A 24,196-nucleotide genomic window follows, 5' to 3' on the forward strand; every position below is an offset into this window, starting at 1 on the left:
TGTTGGGGTTAAGTTTATCCTCAAATACAGGTGGAGACCCTCTGGCAGTATTATATTTACCATTTAACATCATGGCCTGGGGACTAGACATGTAAAGTAGCATTTAGTCCAATTCTGTCTTTTTTACTCATGTTTATTCTTCTGTTTTGTCAAATACATTCATCTGATTTAACCTAAAAACCCAAAGAAGAGATATAAACATTGATGAAACTATTCTAAAAGTAGATCATTGAATGTGTGTTCCAGATTCTGAGACCCTGCTGTGGTCAGTCCTGTGGTCAGTCCTGTGGTCAGTCCTGTGTTTCAGACCATGGACGAGTGCGGCCCGAACCCTCGCCGCTCCATGCTGACGTGGTTGGTCGGGGGGTCCCAGGTCCTAGGCCTGGTGGCGGTGGTGCTGACCGGGGTGTGGATGGGGCGCTACAGGGGCGGCTTTGCCTGGGACGGTTCAGCCCAGGAGTTCAACCTTCACCCCCTCTGCATGGTGCTAGGGCTGGTCTTCCTCCAGGGCGATGGTGAGTCAGTTTACTGCACTTCAGGAAGAGCAGTCTGAGCAGGGAGGCCCGGGCGACAGTGGCCTGTGGCCTGTGACGATCCATTAAAAATACTGATGAGACGACATGAATATTGCACCGGTGTGCCTTAGGCTGGCCACAATAAATGGCCACTCTGAAATGTTCACTTTTGTTTTGTTGTGGGGGTCTGAAAAGTTCCGTATCCTGTGTTACCACCAAAAAGGCCTCTGTAGTTGCTGGATATTGGCAGGAGGTCTTATCCAGAGCACCCCAAACATGCTCAATGGGGGACATGTCCATTTAGTGCCATTCATCCACATCACCTCATGCTGCAGCATGATAATGGCACAGCCCCGTTTAGCAAGAATCTGGACACATTTCCTTGACATTGAAAACATCCCAGTTCTTGCATGTCCAGCAGACTCGGACCGGTCACTCATGGAGCGTGTTTGGGAGGCTCTGGGTCGGGTCCAGTTCCTGAGATTGAAAAACGTGTTCTGAGCCTGTTTCTGCACCAAAATGAAAGAAAATCTAATCAGCATTAATTTAAAGAACCAGACACAGACACAGACAATATTTTCCATGAACAAATCTTTTCCCCAAAAGGGTTGATTTGGTCATATTTTAATAGGTGATGTACAGTGGAATCTTTTCAAACATAAAATAAGCTGCAACTCAAAAAAGGTTAAAAAAAAATACAAATAGCATCTGCAAACATCAGTGCACAAAACGTATTGAAAGGTGAGAGATGAATGTTGAAATGTTTTAAATTAATATAACAAAAGTGTCGATAAGTAGCTCGGCTTAATGATGATAAAAAAGCACTAGAGTAAAAATAAGGCCACAAAACTACTATGTGCAATAAGTGGCTATGACTATGAATTAATGTATTGGATTGAATTAAAAGACGTCAGAAAAATTCTCACCACCTAAAAATCATATTTGATGAAGTCCAATTTTTATAATGCGCATGAAAATACCAAATATGACTGCGGCTGCAATAGATCTGCGGCTTCAGGACAATGTCATGGCTGTTGTTTCCTGTTGTTTCCTGTTGTTTCCTGTTGGAGGGTTTAAGTGGAGTGATTGACATGACTGGGCCCTCGCCGCGGGCCCCTGACTTAATGCATTAAGAGAACATTGTCCAGATCGTCCTAACACTGCTCTGTCTGCCCTGAACACACTGTGTTTGAGCTCAAATCCCATTTATCTTTATCTTACAGGAGACTTCACTTCTTAGAATGCTCTTCCTCGTCAATAGATTTGTCACTGTAAATATGACACATTAGTAAGAAAATATATATAAAGGATAATATATAATAATATATAGATATAAAATTGTGATCATGTAATCTATGAGTGAAGCAAAAGGGAAATACAGAAAAGACAAAGGATAAAAGTGTTAATACTTAATTCTGATGCTGTGGTTGTATTAAACATGTGGTTGTGTTGATCATGTGGTTGTGTTGATCATGTTGTATTAATCACGTGGTTGTGTGTTTGGGGCAGAAAGTGCACTTGGAGAATTGTTTTTATTGTTAACTGGGTGTAAATGATTGTATAATTTATTCTGGTAAACCAGGGACTGCAGATATATATAGATAGAGATATATATAAATATATAAAATAACCAAAATGATTATTTAGCTATAATGTGATGAGAAACATGAGGTTATTGCTTTTTAGAACACCACTTACCAGAGAGTGTTGGGCGTTCCTTTACCATTCAGTTCAGTTACAGTTTGTTGAATAATAGTTGTACAAATATCCAAACAGTATACCTCCTCATATGTCTAATATTTGTATTAAACAGTATTAAACTTGTACTAATCATGTCTTTGTCAGAGCTTTGACACCTACAGCGCCTGGTGCTTGTGCAAACAACATTAACACAATTCTCTCCACAGTTTGTCCTGCTGCAGCTGTTCTTTTACACGATTACATTGAATTACTCCAATAAAAGCTAAAGGTCATCAGGTGGTTTGAGGCAGAGACAGAAGCACCCGAGGGAGCCAGAAGCGCTCTAAAGCTGGTTTCATCTGGTCATGGCTCACACAAACATCCATCACACAAACGCTTGAACTGCCTGGGTTTGTACCTGAACCAGTTTTACGCTTCACGAGCCGTGCAAAGTACACACAGGCAGTCAATATGTGTCGATTCTTATCTTCCCCACACTATGCAAATACTTTTAGTCAAAGAAATCCTTGTATTTTTAAGAAACGTAAACAGGCACAAATGAGTGATGTGCACTCAATAGTTTAGTGAATGGATAGAAGTTAGTCACTAAAGTAAAAGTACAGCTACAGGCAGTACAAATACAAATGTATCACATAAAAAGATCTACTGAAGTATTGAATTACCAGTTGAATTATTTTTTTAATATTTCACACAGATTTTGAGCATGATTAAAATGAAAGAGTTCTTAAAAAAGAACTGGGCTGATTTTTGCTCAACGGATTTGACTGAATCCATAACTTCCTTTATCTAGTGATTGTTATGTATTAGTTAGTCCAAAAGTGGTCTTTAATTCATTCTAATAGTTTCAAAACTCATTCTAATAGTTTCAAAACTCATTCTAATGGTTTAAAATCCACTTCAGCCGCACAGACACCAACACATCTGACTTAGTGATTGGCTGATGGACAGAAAAGCTCAGCAATCTATCAAAAAGTCTGCCAACAAATCCTGTGTGTGTGCTTTCTGTTCCTTCAGCCATCCTGGTGTATCGAGTATTCCGCAACGAGTCCAAGAAAAGTGTCAAGCTGCTGCACGGGACCATCCACCTGCTCGCCCTCATCGTCAGCATCGTTGGTAAGACCCCAACGCGTCATGAATAAACGACACACTTCCCCTGTTCACCCTCTGTAATCAGTTCTTTTGTGTCTTGTCCAGGCATCGCGGCCGTGTTCGACTTCCACAGAGCGTCTCAGATCCCGGACATGTACTCGCTCCACAGCTGGTGCGGCCTGGCCACCCTCGTGCTCTTCTGCGCACAGGTGAGCGGCTCGCACAGAACACACGCTTCCTCTGCTTCAGCGCTGCCATAATGTCCTCTTTATGACCGCAGTGGGTGCTCGGCCTGATGTTTTTCCTGTTCCCTGTGGCGTCGGCATGGTTACGGGCCGTGTACCTCCCGCTGCACGTCTTCTGCGGAGTGGTGTTGCTGGTGATGGCCATCGGGAGCTGCCTGCTGGGGATGACGGAGAAGCTGCTGTTCAGCATCAGGTACGTTTGGAGCTTCTGCCGTTTTAGATTTGAGACTGAACTTTATGGCAAAAAAGAAATGTTGAACTTGTTGAACCTTTTATCATTTGGCCGGTTCCTCCTGAAACCCACCAGTAAATGGCTGATGATGTGTGACACGTGCAGGGAACAATAGTGAGGGCTCTAATTGCAATCAGAGCATTCACGATGATTTCATGATTGAATTACTTGTTTGTTTGTAGTTCATTCCATTGTTGGTGTTCAGATTCCAGAATGTGAATCCGAACACCCACAATGCATCTTTCTCCCTGACAGTTTTGCCTATTTATTACATTCTAATTGCAATGAAATATGAAACAAAAAAAACATATTTCACAAATGCTGAACCGGATCATTTCTATAATTGACAATAAACCCGTGACCCAGGCAATAGTTCAATACTAATAGTAATAATTGTATTAAATATGATTGGCTCTTGAAATCAGTCAACTGAGTTAATTGATCATGATAATTAAGTGTAATGCCATAATGTGAGAGAAACATTCCAAGCAATAATATCTCCATGGAGACAAGTAAGTGGCCAATAACAATGGAAAATGAGTGAATGAGCATGTCAGAGATGAATCAATGATGTTTTGAGTCTCCGTCCTTCTCCTGACAGGACGACGTACTCCACGCTGCCACCAGAGGGCGTGCTCGCCAACAGTCTGGGGGTGGTGCTGGTGTGCTTTGGCATCCTGCTCACGTTTATCATCACCAACGAAGAGTACAGACGCCCCCCCAACCCAGAGGAGCTGGCTCTGTCTGTGCACTTCAAGACCCTGACAGAGGGCGCGGCCTCGCCCACGCCCTGAACCGCCACGCCCAGAACCGCCACGCCCTGAACCGCCACGCCCTGAACCAACAGTGCAGGGAGGTCAATGAAACCCGCTGTAGTTCCACTTTTAAAAGATGTTTCATGTCACTGACTGGGGTTGAGTCAGAATGGAGGTGTAAGCTTCAAATCCAAATCCAAAGGTGAATATCGCAAAGCATTTTCAGAATCAAAGCGGAAACTGCTGAATGTTTGGTGAATATTCATGTGATTTTTGATGTTTGGTGTTGCCATAATAAGACTGCGGCTGTAGCACCTTCCACCTGCCTCAGATCCAGAGGTGGGGAGTAGCTTTCAGGTCCTATACTGCACTTTGACCTTCTGGGAGGTCATGTATTCATTGAAGTAACAGTACTCTTACCTGTGTTAAAAGTTTTCTTCCCACTGTGACAAAAGATTTCATTTTTCTTTATTATAAATCAGGTTTTACAGCCACACTTACTCTTACTGCATTGTATTTGTACTAGAGTGATATTATTTTGAAGTATTAGATGTTCCACACAGTGTTTGTCATTTTAAATGTCAGACTTTTGGTTCATTTCCTATAACAATATGATTTATTCCGGTTTATGATTGTTGAAGATGAAACCCGAGTGCCTCTTTCCAATGACATCATCTAAACTTTGAATACATTGGCTTAAATCTTGTCTTTTTTAAGGACAAAGCACATACAAAGAACTCAGAACCTGAACTTGTTTGTGCCTGTGTCATTGTCCTCCCACAGAAGACGTCACGTGGGGCCCCATTAATACAACAGAGCGGGCCCCTGTGCAGCCCCTGTCAGAACTGCAGTGATGTGCTGTTCATTTGAGTGACGTTCATGTGATTGACTGTATTATGCCTCTGCATCAGAGTAGTTTCATGTCTTTGGATTCATTTTATTTATGTAACAATAAAGGAAATGTTATTTGTGCAAGAACATTCCGGTGGATTACTGGCAGTAGTATAGTATAGTATAATATATTGTTGGTCGCTTGCATCTGAATACATCCCAATAAAGCTGCATTATGTTAAAACTGTCTCATCTTTTTAGATTTGGTCACACTTCACTGTCAGAGGACACGGGCTTGTGAATGTTCTGTAAGAACTGTCAGGGAAAGTTTAGCAGAAACAATGACTTTATATTCAATAAATTTTGTCATTAGTGTGTTTGCTATTTAGCAACATTTGTACAAAATACAAGTCAAAATGTAAGAAAAATGTCTGGATGAAAAGCCATTTACTTTAGTTCCTCTGGAAAATTTAATTATGTTATTGATCTTTGATTAAACCAATTTCAAACGTCAGTGAAAAGAATAAATGATGGATTCTACAGATCAGGCCATTCATGAGTTTCAGTTCCGTTTACAGCTGATATTTTGAGGACTTTAGCCCATTACTAAGCTATATTATTATTTAGTTACAAATTGTTAATTGCTATGGCAATGGGACTAGACTCACTCTGAACAGATCATGGATAACGGGCCTTTGTGTAGTCGACTGCATTTGTGGCTCTTAATTCTCCCATGTCTGAAATATTAAATCAAATACATACATTTTCATCAGCTGAGGTCATTTTAATCTTTTTTTCAGCAAGTCTTTGAACATCCAACATGCTAATAATGTGTTTTAGCAATGGGCCTTTGCAACAGTCCAACAAAAACCAAACCCGGCCACAACTCAACGCTTCAACGTCAGAGGTCAGAGGTCAGCTGGCGTTTGTACCGTGACAAAGGAACATTTGCATTAATATTGACTGGAAAAAGCAGAACCGATACAAAAGCAGGCATCTGTGAGCAGCATGAGTATCTTTAAGTCAACGTCCTTTTGAACACCATCTGTCAGTCAAGCCTCCGGGGAATGAAGCGCGTCAGCACCGTCTCTATGGCAACGCGTGTAAAAGGCATGGTTTAGCTAGCCATTGCATAAAATTAGCACTGTGAAGTATAAGAAGAAAGAAAAGAGCAGCATTTGGGAAAGTCGTTTGGACTGAAGCGAGTAACGAACGATGTTTGAATATTGCCACTTTTAGGAATCACGGAAATAAAAACATGTAAAAAACACAAAGAAATTAAAAATAATATACATTACATTGCAAAAGTCACATACATAACTTAAAAAGATAAATAACACGTACTCTTCTTGTTGTAAGTCAGTGCTTTACTCGATAACTCCATCGTCCTCAGACGTTATGGCGCGGGGCGTGGCTCTGGCGTCAGCGCCGCGCAGCCATCTTTTATTCGCTTGTGGAAACTCTAAGAAGTTTCACAGATCTGTGTTTTCATCTCACTCCTGGGTCACTCGTTGTGCTTTCTGATATGACGTGCTGCCGCCGTCTGGTTCAAGACGCCCCAAACCAAACGGCTGCACTTTGGCGCTCAGCAGCCACGCCTTTCCCGCGGAGTCGTTACAAAAACGCCTGGAACTGGAATCCGACTTTCAACGTAATGAACCATATTTTCAGATTCGTCCTCCGTTTGTCCCTCGATTCAAACCAAACGTCTGTACAATTATTGCATCGTTCCTTCAGCTTCGTTTGTTCAAAGCGTTGCATGTACTATTCCTTCCAAAGTCACATTATAGCTGTAGTTTTCTATACATTGGACTCCACAAAGGGTCTTTTTGGTTTGACAGGAGAGGTAGGGCCCGTTTTGCGCTCAGAGGGCCGGTCCGAGCAGCTGTGCGTCACCGGCATCGTGCGGGCGAGCCGGACATCCACATACGACGGGTTCTGACTGACTATTTGGACTGAGCTTTCCACCGTCACCGGCGTAACTTCAAAGTACTCGTTTTGGTTGTTGTAATAATGGCCGTTGTGCGCATTGTTGTTGCTGCGGTTATGGTACGCGATGGAAGGAGGAAATGGCTGAGTGGGCGGAGCTTTGCTTGGAGACGTCAGGACAGAGTCTACGGAGGAGACGGCCCAGGAGCGAGAAGGACTCAGACAGGACGATGAAGCGGGCGGGGACTGTGGCTGGTATTGGGGTTGTACCCTCGCCGTCTTATCTATAATGCCCATAAATGGAGTGTTCCGTGAGGTACGCCCCGCCTCCCCGGGATAAGTACCGCCCCCAATCATTCCCAGATCAGATTGAGCGTTCGAGCCTAAAAACGGATCATCGTGGTAAGTTTCGGTGAACGGCGGGTCCGGTGGGACGTCCACGTGCTGAGCCGAGGCGGAAGTCCGGAACGTGGATACATTTGGCGGAGGAAGTTGCCCTGCGAGGCTGCGCACGTTGACGCTCTGAGAATGGATTAACGGCCTGTTCGAGGCGGCCGCAGAGGAAGTGGTCGGGTGTGCGCTGAGCGGTCGTCGCAGCCCTCCTTGCGATTGGTACTGGTAATCGTTGTACGACTCGAGTGGACCTGCATTAGAGGTTTCAGTCACTTCCATCGGGTAATACGCCGCTTTGGACTGGTTCCGACCGAACTGGGCGCCTTGGCTGTAGCGGTTCATCCCTCGTCCGAACGCCGCTGCAGCTCTGGGCTGGCAATCCATCTCATCCTGGTAAGACAAACCAGGCTGGAGTTGAAAACCTTCACCGAGTTCAGCCAGTTCTTTGGGCAAATGGGCAAACTGCGAGTAGGCGGAGCCCCCGAACACCATGTTGGAGTGGGCGGCGGCGGTGGGCTGGCTCGACCGGACGAGTTGAGCCGCGGCCGGTTGGAGCCATTGGCCTTGCACGGTGCTTTGCTTCTGAAAAGACCTCTGATTCTGGAGGAGTTCCGGGTGGTGCATCCCGATCATGGACTGAGGCAGACTTTCTGACATTGGGCTAAGTCTTTGCTGGTGGACTGGCGAGGAGGCGGGGCTGAAATGGCGAGCGTGGCTTGGGGAGGAGGACGAGGACGGTGAGTGGGCGGGGCTAGAAACGTGGTGGTACATGTGAGTTGGAGAGAGAGAGTTTGGAGAAGGACCATGAGGGACGCTGTGGCAGTCCAGACTTTGGATGACAGCGTCCACGGGGACGGTGTCTTCTTCTTGGTCCTCGTCTCTGAAGACCTTGTGCTGGTAAAGCTGTGGGGGGGGGACAGCAGAGGGGTCCTGCGGCTGCTGCGGCTGCTGCGCCGCCTGGCGACACTCCTCTTTGACTCGGGACAGCAGTCTCTGGATCTCGCGGTTTGATGGACAGAGGCGGCTGGCCTCTAACAGGTCCTCCAGGGCAGAGTGGTACTGCCTGACGAGACAGGAGAGACATCATTAGACAATATTGAAATATTAGTGAGGATGTTGTGTGTAACATATTTATCTAAATCTGTAGAATGTACCATGGCTACATAACAGGACATATTTAAATATAAGTATTATTAGAAGTCAATTGCTTTATGGTTTCTATCCCTCTGTTTTTCAAGCACATTAACTTTAAGATCATGATTTTACATTTGTTCATGTTAAACAGTGACATTGATCTAAAAATAAGTCAAAGAAACAGGTTCATAAACTTCTCTCTTCATAGTGACATTTCACAGTATGTCAAATGTGACTGTGTAATATTGTAGAACTAAATGTGTCACTCGGAGTCGGTTGCAGGACAAAACAGAATTACTACTAACATATGGAATAAAATACAAATTTAACTTTGAGTAAAACTAATGATAAGGGAACATAGTTTACTATTAAAGCTCATTAAAGTTGATTTTGCGTCACTTATGTTACATAATATGTAATTTTACATTGAAAGAAGTTGTTTTATTTAGCATATTTTTATATTAGATCATTTCAACTGTTAGTGGATAAATACACAAAATCTATTTATGTTTAGTTTTCAGAATGTGAAGCTTCATGTTGCCATAGTTACCTTCGGCTGCGCTTGGCCCGGGCTCTGGCGTAAAAGGCTTCATATGATTTGGCTTTGAGCTCCAGAGCTCTGGAGGCAAACTCCTCAGCCAAAGTGAAATCCTGAAACAAACACATGTTATTCTGTGAGTCTTTTGTTTCCTCCAAACTGATCATGTAATAATCATATTGTAAAAAAAACATGTCACATCAAAATGTTTTATGCGTCCTCTTTTCAAATCAAACAAAAAAACAGCCTTACGTTCATCTTGCGGCGACATCGTGATAGGTTGAGCAGCACGGACACTCGCAGCTGTCGAAACGTCTTCATCTCGTCGCTCGGAAACTTCTGGAGCGCCGACTGGTACGACACGGCCGCCTCGCGCACCTTCCCCAGCTGAACATACGGGTTTGTTCAGCTCATTGTGATGCTGAGTTATGTGATACGGGTGCTACTCTACTGGTGACACTGGTGATACTGGTGCTACTGGTGCTACGGGTGATACGAGTGCTACTGGTGCTACGGGTGCTACGGGTGATACGAGTGCTACTGGTGCTACGGGTGCTACGGGTGATACGAGTGCTACTGGTGCTACGGGTGCTACGGGTGCTACTGGTGCTACGGGTGACACTGGTGCTACTGGTGACACTGGTGCTACTGGTGCTACTGGTGCTACTGGTGACACTGGTGCTACTGGTGACACTGGTGCTACTGGTGACACTGGTGCTACTGGTGATACGAGTGCTACTGGTGCTACGGGTGCTACGGGTGATACGAGTGCTACTGGTGCTACGGGTGCTACGGGTGCTACTGGTGCTACGGGTGACACTGGTGCTACTGGTGACACTGGTGCTACTGGTGCTACTGGTGCTACTGGTGCTACTGGTGACACTGGTGCTACTGGTGACACTGGTGCTACTGGTGACACTGGTGCTACTGGTGACACTGGTGACACTGGTGACACTAGTGCTACTGGTGACACTGGTGACACTGGTGCTACTGGTGACACTGGTGACACTGGTGACACTGGTGACACTGGTGATACTGGTGCTACTGGTGCTACTGGTGACACTGGTGCTACTGGTGACACTGGTGCTACTGGTGACACTGGTGCTACTGGTGACACTGGTGACACTGGTGACACTGGTGACACTGGTGCTACTGGTGACACTGGTGCTACTGGTGACACTGGTGACACTGGTGACACTGGTGCTACTGGTGACACTGGTGCTACTGGTGACACTGGTGACACTGGTGACACTGGTGACACTGGTGACACTGGTGCTACTGGTGACACTGGTGACACTAGTGCTACTGGTGACACTGGTGACACTGGTGACACTGGTGACACTGGTGACACTGGTGACACTGGTGCTACTGGTGATACGGGTGATACGGGTGATACGAGTGCTACTGGTGCTACGGGTGCTACTGGTGACACTGGTGCTACTGGTGACACTGGTGCTACGGGTGACACTGGTGCTCCTGGTGACACTGGTGCTACTGGTGACACTGGTGCTACTGGTGCTACGGGTGACACTGGTGCTACTGGTGACACTGGTGATACTGGTGCTACTGGTGCTACGGGTGATACGGGTGATACGAGTGCTACTGGTGCTACGGGTGCTACTGGTGACACTGGTGCTACGGGTGACACTGGTGCTACTGGTGACACTGGTGCTACTGGTGACACTGGTGCTACTGGTGACACTGGTGCTACGGGTGACACTGGTGCTACTGGTGACACTGGTGCTACTGGTGACACTGGTGCTACTGGTGCTACTGGTGCTACTGGTGACACTGGTGCTACTGGTGACACTGGTGCTACTGGTGACACTGGTGCTACTGGTGACACTGGTGCTACTGGTGCTACTGGTGCTACTGGTGACACTGGTGCTACTGGTGACACTGGTGCTACTGGTGACACTGGTGCTACTGGTGACACTGGTGACACTGGTGACACTGGTGCTACTGGTGACACCGGTGACACTGGTGACACTGGTGACACTGGTGACACTGGCGGCTCTTACCTTGTACAAACGGTCTCCTTCTTGAATGAGTTTGCTCAGCAGAACCATCAGAATATCAGGCTTGGACGTGGCCATGGCCCACGTGGCAGGTCCTACAAACACAAACACATTCATAACACTATTGTATTTCATCTGTAATGAATGTTTGGCATTTTATCACATCATATTGTTTATTGTATAGATTTATTTGTATGACTGATCAATGCATTTTATGTTTATGTGACCAAAATGTGAACTAGTGCCGTTTGTTAAATGAAATGTTACACAATATTACATAGGAATAATCTACAGCTAATGAGGCGACGCTGCATCTCCGTGTATAAGTCGTACCGATCTGAGCTCCCTTCTTGAGCAGAGCGATGACGGCGGACGTGTTCCTGCAGCCGACGGCTCGATCCAGAGGACGCATCCCACTGCTGTCCACGTGTTCCACTGACGCTCCGTGATCCACCAAGTACTGCACCTGAAGAAGAGCAGTAAAAGTACAGAGTTTTATTATGATGAACAAGAAAAAACACACAGATTACTGCTTTCAATGTTGTGCTGAAATATAAAGTTACTTCCATAAGTGCATAAAATAGAAGATGTAGGTGTTCCATTTGGTCAGCAGATGGCAGTACAGCTAAAGCTATGTCTAATAACTTTTTTTTATTTTTTTTATACTGCATTTTAATATATTTTTTTGGTGCTAAATATGTCAGGCAGTTTGTTTCTTTTTAAGAGTGACAAAAGTAATGATATTTACCACTTCAGGGTCGCCACAGAACGCAGCCAGGTCCAGGGGTGTGCGTCCACTGCGGTCAGCGTGTGTGGTGTCAGCTCCTCTGTCCACCAGCTCTCTGACCAATGGCAGCTGACCTTTCAGACACGCCCAGCTCAGGGGTGTGAGCCCCTCCCGGTCAGACAGGTCCAGAGACGCACCTGCACCACACAGACAGTGTTTTGTTCTATATTAATCATGTCTTTAAGTAGAGATAAAACAATATCTATCCACATATTTACTACTGTCCCATTGTTTTATCATCGTGTGTTGTATGTGTGTTGTGTGTGTGTTGTATGTGTGTTATGGGTGTGTTATGTATGTGTGTGTGTGTTGTGCGTGTGTTATGCATGTGTTGTATGCGTGTTGTACGTGTGTTATGTGTGTGTGTTGTACGTGTGTTGTATGCGTGTTGTATGTGTGTTGTACGTGTGTTGTACGTGTGTTGTACGTGTGTTGTACGTGTGTTGTACGCGTGTTGTATGCGTGTTGTATGCATGTTGTGTGTGTGTTTTTTGCGTGTTGTACGCGTGTTGTACGTGTGTTGTGTGTGTTGTATGCGTGTTGTATGTGTGTTGTACGTGTGTTTTTTGCGTGTTCTACGTGTGTTGTGTGTGTTGTATGCGTGTTGTACGTGTGTTGTATGTGTGTTCTACGTGTGTTGTACGTGTGTTGTATACGTGTTGTATGCGTGTTGTATGCGTGTTGTATGTGTGTTGTACGTGTGTTGTACGTGTGTTGTACGTGTGTTGTGTGTGTTGTATGTGTGTTATGGGTGTGTTATGTATGTGTGTGTGTGTTGTGCGTGTGTTATGCATGTGTTGTATGCGTGTTGTACGTGTGTTATGTGTGTGTGTTGTACGTGTGTTGTATGCGTGTTGTATGTGTGTTGTACGTGTGTTGTACGCGTGTTGTACGCGTGTTGTATGCGTGTTGTATGCATGTTGTGTGTGTGTTTTTTGCGTGTTGTACGCGTGTTGTACGTGTGTTGTGTGTGTTGTATGCGTGTTGTATGCGTGTTGTATGTGTGTTGTACGTGTGTTTTTTGCGTGTTCTACGTGTGTTGTGTGTGTTGTATGTGTGTTGTACGTGTGTTTTTTGCGTGTTCTACGTGTGTTGTGTGTGTTGTATGCGTGTTGTACGTGTGTTGTATGTGTGTTCTACGTGTGTTGTACGTGTGTTGTATACGTGTTGTATGCGTGTTGTATGCGTGTTGTATGTGTGTTGTACGTGTGTTGTACGTGTGTTGTACGTGTGTTGTGTGTGTTGTGTGTGTTGTACGTGTGTTGTGTGTGTTGTATGCGTGTTGTACGTGTGTTGTGTGTGTTGTACGTGTGTTTTTTGCGTGTTGTACGTGTGTTGTGTGTGTTGTATGCGTGTTGTATGTGTGTTGTACGTGTGTTTTTTGCGTGTTCTACGTGTGTTGTATACGTGTTGTATATGTGTTGTTTGTGTGTTGTACGTGTGTTGTATACGTGTTGTATGCGTGTTGTATGCATGTTATACGTGTGTTATACTTGTACCGTGGTCGAGCAGCAGTTGTGCCGTGGACATGTGTCCTTCAGAGGCGGCCGTCATGAGTGCAGTGCGACCCTGAGGGTCAGCCATGTTCACCTCTGCTCCACGGTTCAGCAGCAGCTGCACCACCTGCACCACACGACACATACAGTATATACAGTACATACAGTATATACAGTATATACTCTCATTTAGAGTGCAGTCTCATGTGTCAGAGGCCTCACCTGCCAGTGGCCCCGCCTCACACTGCTGAAGAGTGGGGCGGCCCCTCTGTGGTTTGTCTTCTCCACAGCGGCTCCTCGATCCAGCAGGAGTCTGCACACAGCCAGTCGGCCATTGCCCGCTGCAGCGGTCAGTGCTGAGAAAAACGCTGTGCACTTTAGATTTTGATCTGAGGCGTCTGCACGCAAATCTTTCATGCCATTTATTTTCAATATGAAATTATTTTCATGAGTAATTTGGCAAGTATTGAGTACAATGAAACAAACTATAAAAAATCAGGACGAAAATAAAACAAGACAATTTATGACATTTCAAGTCCCTCCTTGACTCCTCCACAGTATGAAGTAAGAATGGGAATTAGAATTTGACTTGATCAGCACTTTACCTGTCTCTCCCCACAAACTATCCCACGTGTTGACCTCAGGCCGGTCCGGCTCCTCCTCTGGTAACTCCAGCAGAAATGACACCGTCTGCACAGAAGCATCTGCTGTAACACACAGACTCCTTCACATTGTCCCCACAGCTGCTGTGACTGTACCTCCGTGTGTCCCATGCTGGCTCCTGCTGTCAGAGCCTGCTGTAGAGCCTGGGCTCGCTTCGCTCCCCGCTGGCCGCAGCAGGTAGTGCAGTTCCAGTCCGCAGATTTGAGCAGGAAGTGCAGCACCTCCAGACGTCCGCGCTGAGCAGCGAGGACGAGCACACACCGGCCTGAGCCGTCCACATGTCCCACCTGAGGAGACAGACACACTTTCACACCAGAACAACCACAGCCAACTGTGTAGCATCATTATTATATCATAAGGACAGAGACTGTATCTGTAAAACCGGTGTCGGGCATGAGCAGTGGAAACTAGTGATTCATTGATTATTGATTCAACCCTCTCAGCCCCAATTAATACTATGTCATGTGTAGAGAAGGCAAGCTAGAAGAAATATTATAGTCCGTTGTATTTATACACGAGGAGCTTGTGTTTTTGGTCCACTATAATACGCTCCATGCATCAACACGGCGCCTGAAACGTTGTAAACACGGGGCCCTTTTGCCCTCGCTATTTCTATATGTGGATATCATAAATGAATCCAACAAAACATATAGTTAAATAGTGATAATAATGATTCTCCCCCACTTGAATTGCTCCAGTCTTGTTAAGAAAAGGTGTGGTCACTGAGGTTTGGATTGTGTGAAATCCGTGCTAAGCAGAAGCGTTACCTTGGCTCTGTGCTGACTCAGCGTAGTCACAATATCCAAATGTCCAGCAGCAGCAGCAAATCCCAGAGCGGTCAGCCCATCATTAGACTGAGCATCCGCCTGACAAAAGAGAACGGAAGAGACGACGTCAGAGTCATGTACGGTTCAGTGCTTAAAGCCGCTAAAAACACACAAAACACTATGTACAAAGTCATACTGTGTTCAGCACTGGTCAGGGCTACAACTCAAATATTCTGTCTCACTCTGTGATCACTCTGTGATCACTCTGTGATAACTGTGATAACTCTGTGATAACTCTGTGATAACTCTGTGATAACTCTGTGATAACTCTGTGATAACTGTAATCTGTGCAAAGATGTTCTGAAATACATTGGATTCTTGGATTAGTTTATCAGATCAGGTTTCAGTTTTATAATGTTAGATGTTTAAGTGTGTGGGCGGGTTTACCATGAAATAGCAAAATCACAGTTTGATCATTTGCCCTATTACTACGTTACCCTTTTTTATTTAATTTATTATTTATTTGACATTTTAAACACTAAAAGATGTATCTGGTACTATTTTGAGGTAGTACCCTACACCTTTAAATTTTAGCTTAAAAAAAGCACCTTTTAAATTTATTCAAATTAAAAGGTCTTTCTTTAGAGAAATCATCTACAATTCTAAAACTACTATTTAGATAGGAAATATGGGAAGGAGTGTCTGGAATGCCTGCCAATGTGGTCCGATAAATTTGGATTTAGCTAGGCGTTTTTTTATTTTTTATTTAGTTAATTTTATTGTATTTCTGTTTCTGTCATTTCTTTGTGATTTTAATGTTTTTTTCCTGTTTTGTGAAGCACTTTGAATTGCCTTGTGTATGAAATGTGCTCTACAAATAAACTTGCCTTGCCTTACTAGTAACTATGCAAACTCACAGAACAAGTAGTGTCATTTATGTAGCGATAAAAGGATGTACATAATAATAATAATAATTTAATAATAAATTCATTCATAAACAGTAAGTAAATATCTATAAACATGGGTCCTTGGTTTATCATATTGACCTGAGCTCCGTGGTCCAGCAGCAGAGTCACGGCGTCGCTGTGTCCCAGATGCGCGTGAACACACAGCAGAGGAGCGCTGTTCAGGACGTCCGAGCGGTGGTCCACGTCCGCCCCGGCCATGACCAGCAGCCGGCTCACCTGCAGTCACAACCAGCCTAACAGTCACGACCAGCCTCACAGTCACAACCAGCCTCACAGTCACGACCAGCCTCACAGTCACGACCAGCCTCACAGTCACAACCAGCCTCACAGTCACGACCAGCCTCACAGTCACGACCAGCCTCACAGTCACGACCAGCCTCACAGTCACGACCAGCCTCACAGTCACAACCAGCCTCACAGTCACAACCAGCCTCACAGTCACAACCAGCCTCACAGTCACGACCAGCCTCACAGTCACGACCAGCCTCACAGTCACAACCAGCCTCACAGTCACAACCAGCCTCACAGTCACAACCAGCCTCACAGTCACGACCAGCCTCACAGTCACGACCAGCCTCACAGTCACAACCGGCCTCACAGTCACGACCGGCCTCACAGTCACGACCGGCCTCACAGTCACGACCGGCCTCACAGTCACGACCGGCCTCACAGTCACGACCGGCCTCACAGTCACGACCGGCCTCACGGTCAGTCACAACCAGCCTCGCAGTCACGACCAGCCTCGCAGTCACGACCGGCCTCACAGTCACGACCAGCCTCACAGTCACAACCAGCCTCACAGTCACAACCAGCCTCACAGTCACAACCGGCCTCACAGTCACGACCGGCCTCACAGTCACGACCAGCCTCACAGTCACGACCAGCCTCACAGTCACAACCAGCCTCACAGTCACGACCAGCCTCACAGCAGTCACGACCGGCCTCACAGTCACGACCAGCCTCACAGTCACAACCAGCCTCACAGTCACAACCAGCCTCACAGTCACGACCGGCCTCACAGTCACGACCAGCCTCACAGTCACAACCAGCCTCACAGTCACAACCAGCCTCACAGTCACGACCGGCCTCACAGTCACGACCGGCCTCACAGTCAGTCACAACCAGCCTCACAGTCACAACCAGCCTCACAGTCACGACCGGCCTCACAGTCACGACCAGCCTCACAGTCACAACCAGCCTCACAGTCACAACCAGCCTCACAGTCACAACCAGCCTCACAGTCACGACCGGCCTCACAGTCACGACCGGCCTCACAGTCAGTCACAACCAGCCTCGCAGTCACGACCAGCCTCGCAGTCACTGACCGGCCTCACACAGTCACGACTGGCCTCACAGCAGTCACGACCGGCCTCACAGTCACAACCAGCCTCACAGTCACGACCAGCCTCACAGTCACGACCAGCCTCACAGTCACGACCAGCCTCACAGTCACGACCGGCCTCACAGTCACGACCGGCCTCACAGTCACGACCGGCCTCACAGTCACGACCGGCCTCACAGTCACGACCGGCCTCACAGTCACGACCAGCCTCACAGTCACGACCAGCCTCGCAGTCACGACCGGCCTCACAGTCACAACCAGCCTCACAGTCAGTCACAACCAGCCTCGCAGTCACGACCAGCCTCGCAGTCACGACCAGCCTCGCAGTCACGACCAGCCTCACAGTCACGACCGGCCTCACAGCAGTCACGACCGGCCTCACAGTCACGACCGGCCTCACAGTCACGACCGGCCTCACGGTCACGACCGGCCTCACGGTCACGACCGGCCTCACAGCAGTCACGACCGGCCTCACAGTCACAACCAGCCTCACAGTCACAACCAGCCTCACAGTCACGACCGGCCTCACAGTCACGACCAGCCTCACAGTCACGACCAGCCTCACAGTCACAACCAGCCTCACAGTCACAACCAGCCTCACAGTCACAACCAGCCTCACAGTCACGACCGGCCTCACAGTCAGTCACAACCAGCCTCACAGTCACAACCAGCCTCACAGTCACGACCGGCCTCACAGTCACGACCAGCCTCACAGTCACAACCAGCCTCACAGTCACAACCAGCCTCACAGTCACAACCAGCCTCACAGTCACGACCGGCCTCACAGTCACGACCGGCCTCACAGTCAGTCACAACCAGCCTCGCAGTCACGACCAGCCTCGCAGTCACTGACCGGCCTCACACAGTCACGACTGGCCTCACAGCAGTCACGACCAGCCTCACAGTCACGACCAGCCTCACAGTCACGACCAGCCTCACAGTCACGACCGGCCTCACAGTCACGACCGGCCTCACAGTCACGACCGGCCTCACAGTCACGACCGGCCTCACAGTCACGACCGGCCTCACAGTCACGACCGGCCTCACAGTCACAACCAGCCTCGCAGTCAGTCACAACCAGCCTCGCAGTCACGACCAGCCTCGCAGTCACGACCAGCCTCGCAGTCACGACCAGCCTCACAGTCACGACCGGCCTCACAGTCACGACCGGCCTCACGGTCACGACCGGCCTCACGGTCACGACCGGCCTCGCAGTCACGACCAGCCTCGCAGTCACGACCAGCCTCACAGCAGTCACGACCGGCCTCCCAGTCACGACCGGCCTCCCAGTCACGACCGGCCTCCCAGTCACGACCAGCCTCACAGTCACGACCAGCCTCACAGTCAAAACGTTACCTTGATGTTGGGCGTGTAGAGGTTTCGCAGACAGGACAGCGCCGGGCTCAGACTGCCCGTGCTGTAGGAGAGCCACAGCCCCTGGAGCACGGAGGAGGAGACCCCGAGTTTCTTGCTGAGGCCCTGGGGAGGCACGATGATGAACGGTTATTGCGGCTGTGATGTTTGGATGTATAGCTGTGCGGGGCGGTTCGTGCACCTTATAGATGTGCGCCTTGAGGATGTGGTGTCCCAGCTCCAGAGTCTGCTGCCGGGTCAGTTTGCCCTCCAGCCTGCAGAGCCAGAAGGCCAGCAGAGTGTGACCGCTCCTGAACACACACATTTACAACAATTACAGCAAAACAATAACCCAAAAATTAATGAACATAACTTAAGACACAGATTATAAATGGATGAACAATATAGGAACTAAAACACTGAAGGCCTATGTCATACATTTTACACTGGAAAAATGTCCATCTATAGAGAATATGTTAAAAAGTACTTGAAATAAGTAGTATTTATTTTGTATTTGGTATATTTTGACAACCTTGCTCATATTTAAATGAGCAAAAATATATAGCTTACCGTAACTATTTCTATTGGCAAGAAAGTCAAAATATACTTAAATCAAGATAAATACAACTTAATTCAATCTTTAAAAAAAAAATAAAAAATAGACTACGGTCGAATTTAGTTTTAGCTTTTTTCTGTTGGATAAATCATATACAAATTAAATAAAAACTTCAACATGAACTAAATAAAGAACATGCATCCATCCTGTCCCAACACTGTCAGGTCAAAACGTAGCCACAGTTTGCTTCATTCGCTCCCAGTGTTCCTGTGTGTCCCCCAGTGTTCCCGTGTGTACCCCAGTGTTCCCGTGTGTCCCCCAGTGTTCCCGTGTGTCCCCCAGTGTTCCCATGTGTACCCCAACCAGTGTTCCTGTGTGTACCCCAGTGTTCTTGTGTGTCCCCCAGTGTTCCCGTGTGTCCCCCAGTGTTCCCGTGTGTCCCCCAGTGTTCCCGTGTGTCCCCCAGTGTTCCCGTGTGTCCCCCAGTGTTCCCATGTGTACCCCAGTGTTCCTGTGTGTCCCCCAGTGTTCCCGTGTGTCCCCCAGTGTTCCCATGTGTACCCCAACCAGTGTTCCTGTGTGTACCCCAGTGTTCTTGTGTGTCCCCCAGTGTTCCAGTGTGTACCCCAGTGTTCCAGTGTGTACCCCGGTGTTCCCGTGTGTACCCCAGTGTGTCCCCCAGTGTTCCAGTGTGTACCCCAGTGTTCCAGTGTGTACCCCGGTGTTCCCGTGTGTACCCCAGTGTGTCCCCCAGTGTTCCAGTGTGTACCCCGGTGTTCCAGTGTGTCACCCGGTGTTCCCGTGTGTACCCCAGTGTTCCCGTGTGTACCCCAGTGTGTCCCCCAGTGTTCCCGTGTGTACCCCGGTGTTCCTTTGAGTGTTCCCGTGTGTACCCCAGTGTTCCCGTGTGTACCCCAGTGTTCCCGTGTGTACCCCGGTGTTCCCGTGTGTGCCCGGTGTTCCCGTGTGTGCCCGGTGTTCCCGTGTGTGCCCCGGTGTTCCCGTGTGCACCCCGGTGTTCCCGTGTGTATCCCGGTGTTCCCGTGTTTACCCCGGGGTTCCTATGTGTGTTCCTGTGTGTACCCCAGTGTTCCCGTGTGTACCCCGGGGTTCCTGTGTGTACCCCAGTGTTCCCGTGTGTACCCCGGTGTTCCCGTGTGTGTTCCTGTGTGTACCCCAGTGTTCCCGTGTGTACCCCGGTGTTCCTGTGTGTACCCCAGTGTTCCCGTGTGTACCCCGGTGTTCCCGTGTGTGTTCCTGTGTGTACCCCAGTGTTCCCGTGTGTACCCCAGTGTTCCCGTGTGTACCTGGGGTCGCAGAGGAAGCGGTCGTCCTGCCCCTCTTCTCTCCACACCAGCCACTCTCTGAAGGAGGCGTGCTTCAGCATCCGGCCCCCGTCGCTCCTCCACACCAGGAACGGGGAGAGCTGGTCCAGCCTCTGCGCAAACTCCGCCCAGTTCAAGGTCCCCCCGGCCACAGCGCTCGCATTTACCGCCTCGAACAGCTATAATAAACGCGAGCGGTAAAAGCGCTGATCGTAAAATACAAGCGTGTCACGTGTGCGAAAGACCGTGAGGACGTCTGTGCTGTACCTGCTGGTCTGTGAGCGGGTGGAGAGAGGCCGCCGTGATGTTCAGCAGAGGCAGGACTCTCTGGAAGGACGACTGTGTGGGGAATCTGATGTTCAACTGCAGCAGGTAAACCTCGGCTAGGCTCACAGGAACCACCTTCAAGACCAGAGTGACAAGTCAAATCGGAGTAGCTACAATTGTAATTAAACTGATAGCATTAGGATTAAATAATAAGAAACACTTGGTTAGTCCTAATGTCTTCTGACAGAATAGAAAGGGCCCCGTCATTGGATACTTTCAAAAGTGTCAGTCATGTTTGCCACCGAAAGTGATTGAGTTCAACTCAACATAAACTGTTGATATTCAAATGTATCGCATTTCCATTTATACATATATTGTAATTCCTTTCTCCCAGAGCCATTCCGCACCTTGAAGCTGGAGCTTTTGAGAACCAGGTAGCCGCCCTCGATCAGGTCCAGTGTGAGCTTGAGGTACAGGTAGGAGCCCCGGCTTAGACTCTTGAGGTGGCTGATGAGCTTGCCCAGGGCCGCGTTGTCCAGGCGACCGTTACCCAGGGACACGTTGCTCCGTATCTCTGCGCTGCTGTGGATCCGCAGCATCAGGTAGCCCTGGGGGTAAAGCACACGTCAGCAGCAGGTAAAGCACACGTCAGCGGCGGGTAAAGCACACGTCAGCGGCGGGTAAAGCACACGTCAGCAGCGGGTAAAGCACACGTCAGCAGCGGGTAAAGCACACGTCAGCGGCGGGTAAAGCACACGTCAGCAGCGGGTAAAGCACACGTGGAGAGAAGACAGGAAGTGGCCGTGTCACCTGCAGGTCCTGCTCGATGGCGCTGTTCTCCTCCATCTGGTCCAGTGAGACGCGGTGGAAAGGCAAAGACTGTGTGATGTCCTGAATAAGAAGGCGTCGCACAGAATTACATTATATTGAAAAGAACAAAACTTCTACCGTAACTGGAACTGTAGTTACATGAAGTACAGTCAGGCTTTTAGATTTGAAAACATTCCGTCCAGTGCGGGGGACGACTAGGCGAAAAACGAGTAGCTTCGGCATTCTCCAGACCACGGTTTGGCAGCCAATCAGAGCAAAGCACACCAATTTTGTCGACCAATCAGCGCGCAGCATGCTAATTTGAATGATAATATTCCCTTTTTTTCTAAGATTTTTTAATAAAATGGCCGTCCACATTTTAAAATACTAAAGCCTGAGTACAGTACATCACCTTCTAGCAATGTTCAAATCTAAGTTTTGTTTAGCTAGGCATATGATTGAAAAGATGTTTTTTGCACTCTTCTCTTTTATGACTAAAACTGTTTTGTGATTTCTGTCGCGTCTTTGTGATTTTAATGTTTTTTTTTTCTCTATTGTGTGAAGCACTTTGAATTGCCTTGTGTATGAATTACGCTCAACAACTAAAACTTGCCTTGCTAGCCAACTCACTTACTTCCGTATAATTAACTAACTTTGTCACTGTAAACGTATTAATAGACACTTATTATTGAATAGTCTTGGTTTGTACCTGTTGGCCAGTGCGGACAGTAGTGACGATCTTCAACCAGGGAGGAAATCTATGAATGTTCCGACTGAGGAAGGAAGCCAGGGTGTCGCCGTAGTCTGGACGGTGGAACTCTGCTTCGTTCAACCCATCAATCAGGACGATGAGGCCCGTCCGCTCAGCCTGGATCTTCCTCTCTGGAGAAAAACACACCGAATGCCACCGCACGGTCTTTGTCAAACATGCATCTAATGGCACTGAACGCACCTCTGTGGAGCAGGTCCAGTGGCTCCAGTATTCCCTTGACTAGCGCGGCGTGCGGGTCCTGGATGCAGGAGCGCAGGTTGAGCATGCTCTGCAGCTGGGGCGACTGGTGGAGCAGCTCTCGGTATGAGGACAGCTGAGGACTGGAGCTGAGCATGGCGGCCATGTTGTGGACAAACTCGGGGACCAGACAGGTGTGGCAGTTGTCCGCCTGACAGAAGTGATAGGACACCACCTGCACACAGACAAGGACGTGGAAGCTTTGACTCCCGGCTGAAGTATTGAACATTTTTCGAAAGTTTTTTGAGAACATTTATCAACTTCTTATTATTGTATACTGTATGAAATTTTGTCCTTGTTTTGAGTCTAGTATCAACACAACAACTTTACTATCATAACAATGACTAGCCCTGATATGATCTGCCCTTCATGAGTAAATATTAATCTAATGCTTAATACGCTCGACAGTATTGACATTGGAGGAGTTTCGATTGTACCTGTCCCGCGAGCCTCCTCAGAGCTTCCTCTTGTCTTCTTTTCAGCTCTGGAGTGCCCGGGCAGCTTCCCTCCCGTCCTTCATCCACTCCTTCACCTCGTCCCATTGAATTGTGGGAGAACTGTGCATTTTCAGCATCTAAAGTAAATTCATTAGAGGAAATAAAATGTCAAAATACATTAATAAAACACGTTTACTCAAAGTGCAGGTGTCCTTTTCTCCCACATTTTGGTGCGCTCTGGTTATTAACGGCGCTTAGAGCCACGAGGCGCGCGATGATGGCCGTTTTGCCGAAGCCCATATTGCCGACGATGACCACGCCGCGGCTCTGAGCGGGATCCGTGCTGCGCAGACAGGCGTCGACTTCCTGGAAAAGCCACTCCCTCCCCGTGAACAACCAATCACCGGCCAGCCCGGGGATCTCAAAGTGAAAGGGCTTGAGGTTGAGGGATGGAGTAAAACGCACTAAAGAGGAAAAACAACATCAATATTACATCGTTGTAGTGAATCTTTTTAAAACAGGTCCATGTATGTGATTACCTCTATGCTCCTGTTGACTACGACTCCCAGAATTCTGTCGGGGCATTCTGAGGGAGGTCCTGGACGGGGCGTGTCTCTGTTGTTCGTCCAGATAAGCCAGATCTTCAAGGTGGGCAGTGCTGGTGGCTGGATTCAATGAAATTAAAATTGTTCAGTATCATTCTCCTCAAACCCATTTAAGCATAAAGCGCTTGGGTGTCTAATGTGAACCAGACCATAAAATGATAAAATGAATGCAAATGTTAGAACAGATTTAAGGGTTGATCTTTTACACGCATCCGTAGAGTCTGTTTGACCGATTTTATTAGCATTGACCTTGAAGTACGTAAACAAAGAGCCAACACAGGCTTTTTCCGGCTGAACGCTTTACAAATTTAACAATCTGTAAAAGGACAATGACAGAGGTTTTAAATGCCAGGGCTTGCGAGTAGTGGGACACAGAAGCACTTCCTGGACGTCAACTCAACTGACCAACTTGTTGTTTTTATAGCGTCGCA

At 47.6% G+C, this 24,196-nt stretch overlaps 2 protein-coding genes across 3 annotated transcripts in view; one reads left to right on the top strand and one right to left on the bottom strand.

The window, feature by feature from the left end:
• The first annotated feature begins 298 nt into the window (after positions 1-298).
• cyb561 (cytochrome b561) lies at positions 299-4,616 on the top strand. The gene is made up of 5 exons (XM_072443678.1): positions 299-515; positions 3,231-3,329; positions 3,411-3,514; positions 3,586-3,743; positions 4,384-4,616. The coding sequence occupies exons 1-5, from the start codon at positions 311-313 to the stop codon at positions 4,574-4,576; spliced, it is 759 nt and encodes a 252-aa protein (XP_072299779.1). The 5' UTR covers positions 299-310; the 3' UTR covers positions 4,577-4,616.
• A 1,422-nt stretch (positions 4,617-6,038) lies between these two features.
• The window catches only part of tanc2a (tetratricopeptide repeat, ankyrin repeat and coiled-coil containing 2a), a 29,691-nt gene continuing 11,533 nt past the window's right edge, over positions 6,039-24,196 (bottom strand). For both annotated transcript variants that reach the window (XM_072443661.1, XM_072443660.1), the window contains 23 exons: positions 23,700-23,825; positions 23,385-23,624; positions 23,161-23,297; positions 22,667-22,898; positions 22,424-22,596; positions 21,715-21,795; positions 21,312-21,512; positions 20,905-21,039; positions 20,620-20,816; positions 18,959-19,067; positions 18,760-18,882; positions 16,140-16,277; positions 15,094-15,192; positions 14,422-14,613; positions 14,269-14,353; positions 13,886-14,019; positions 13,667-13,790; positions 12,129-12,304; positions 11,714-11,846; positions 11,384-11,475; positions 9,615-9,749; positions 9,375-9,475; positions 6,039-8,753 (listed from right to left, as the gene is read on the bottom strand). In XM_072443661.1, the coding sequence (XP_072299762.1) occupies positions 7,169-8,753; positions 9,375-9,475; positions 9,615-9,749; positions 11,384-11,475; positions 11,714-11,846; positions 12,129-12,304; positions 13,667-13,790; positions 13,886-14,019; positions 14,269-14,353; positions 14,422-14,613; positions 15,094-15,192; positions 16,140-16,277; positions 18,760-18,882; positions 18,959-19,067; positions 20,620-20,816; positions 20,905-21,039; positions 21,312-21,512; positions 21,715-21,795; positions 22,424-22,596; positions 22,667-22,898; positions 23,161-23,297; positions 23,385-23,624; positions 23,700-23,825 (4,748 nt within the window). In that variant the 3' untranslated portion in view covers positions 6,039-7,168. The remainder of the gene's footprint in view (positions 8,754-9,374; positions 9,476-9,614; positions 9,750-11,383; positions 11,476-11,713; positions 11,847-12,128; positions 12,305-13,666; positions 13,791-13,885; positions 14,020-14,268; positions 14,354-14,421; positions 14,614-15,093; positions 15,193-16,139; positions 16,278-18,759; positions 18,883-18,958; positions 19,068-20,619; positions 20,817-20,904; positions 21,040-21,311; positions 21,513-21,714; positions 21,796-22,423; positions 22,597-22,666; positions 22,899-23,160; positions 23,298-23,384; positions 23,625-23,699; positions 23,826-24,196) is intronic.

This window comes from Eucyclogobius newberryi, unplaced genomic scaffold (genome assembly GCF_026437365.1).
Source record: "Eucyclogobius newberryi isolate DKJ021-1_F unplaced genomic scaffold, fEucNew1.0.hap1 SCAF_13, whole genome shotgun sequence".
NCBI lineage: Eukaryota > Metazoa > Chordata > Actinopteri > Gobiiformes > Gobiidae > Eucyclogobius > Eucyclogobius newberryi.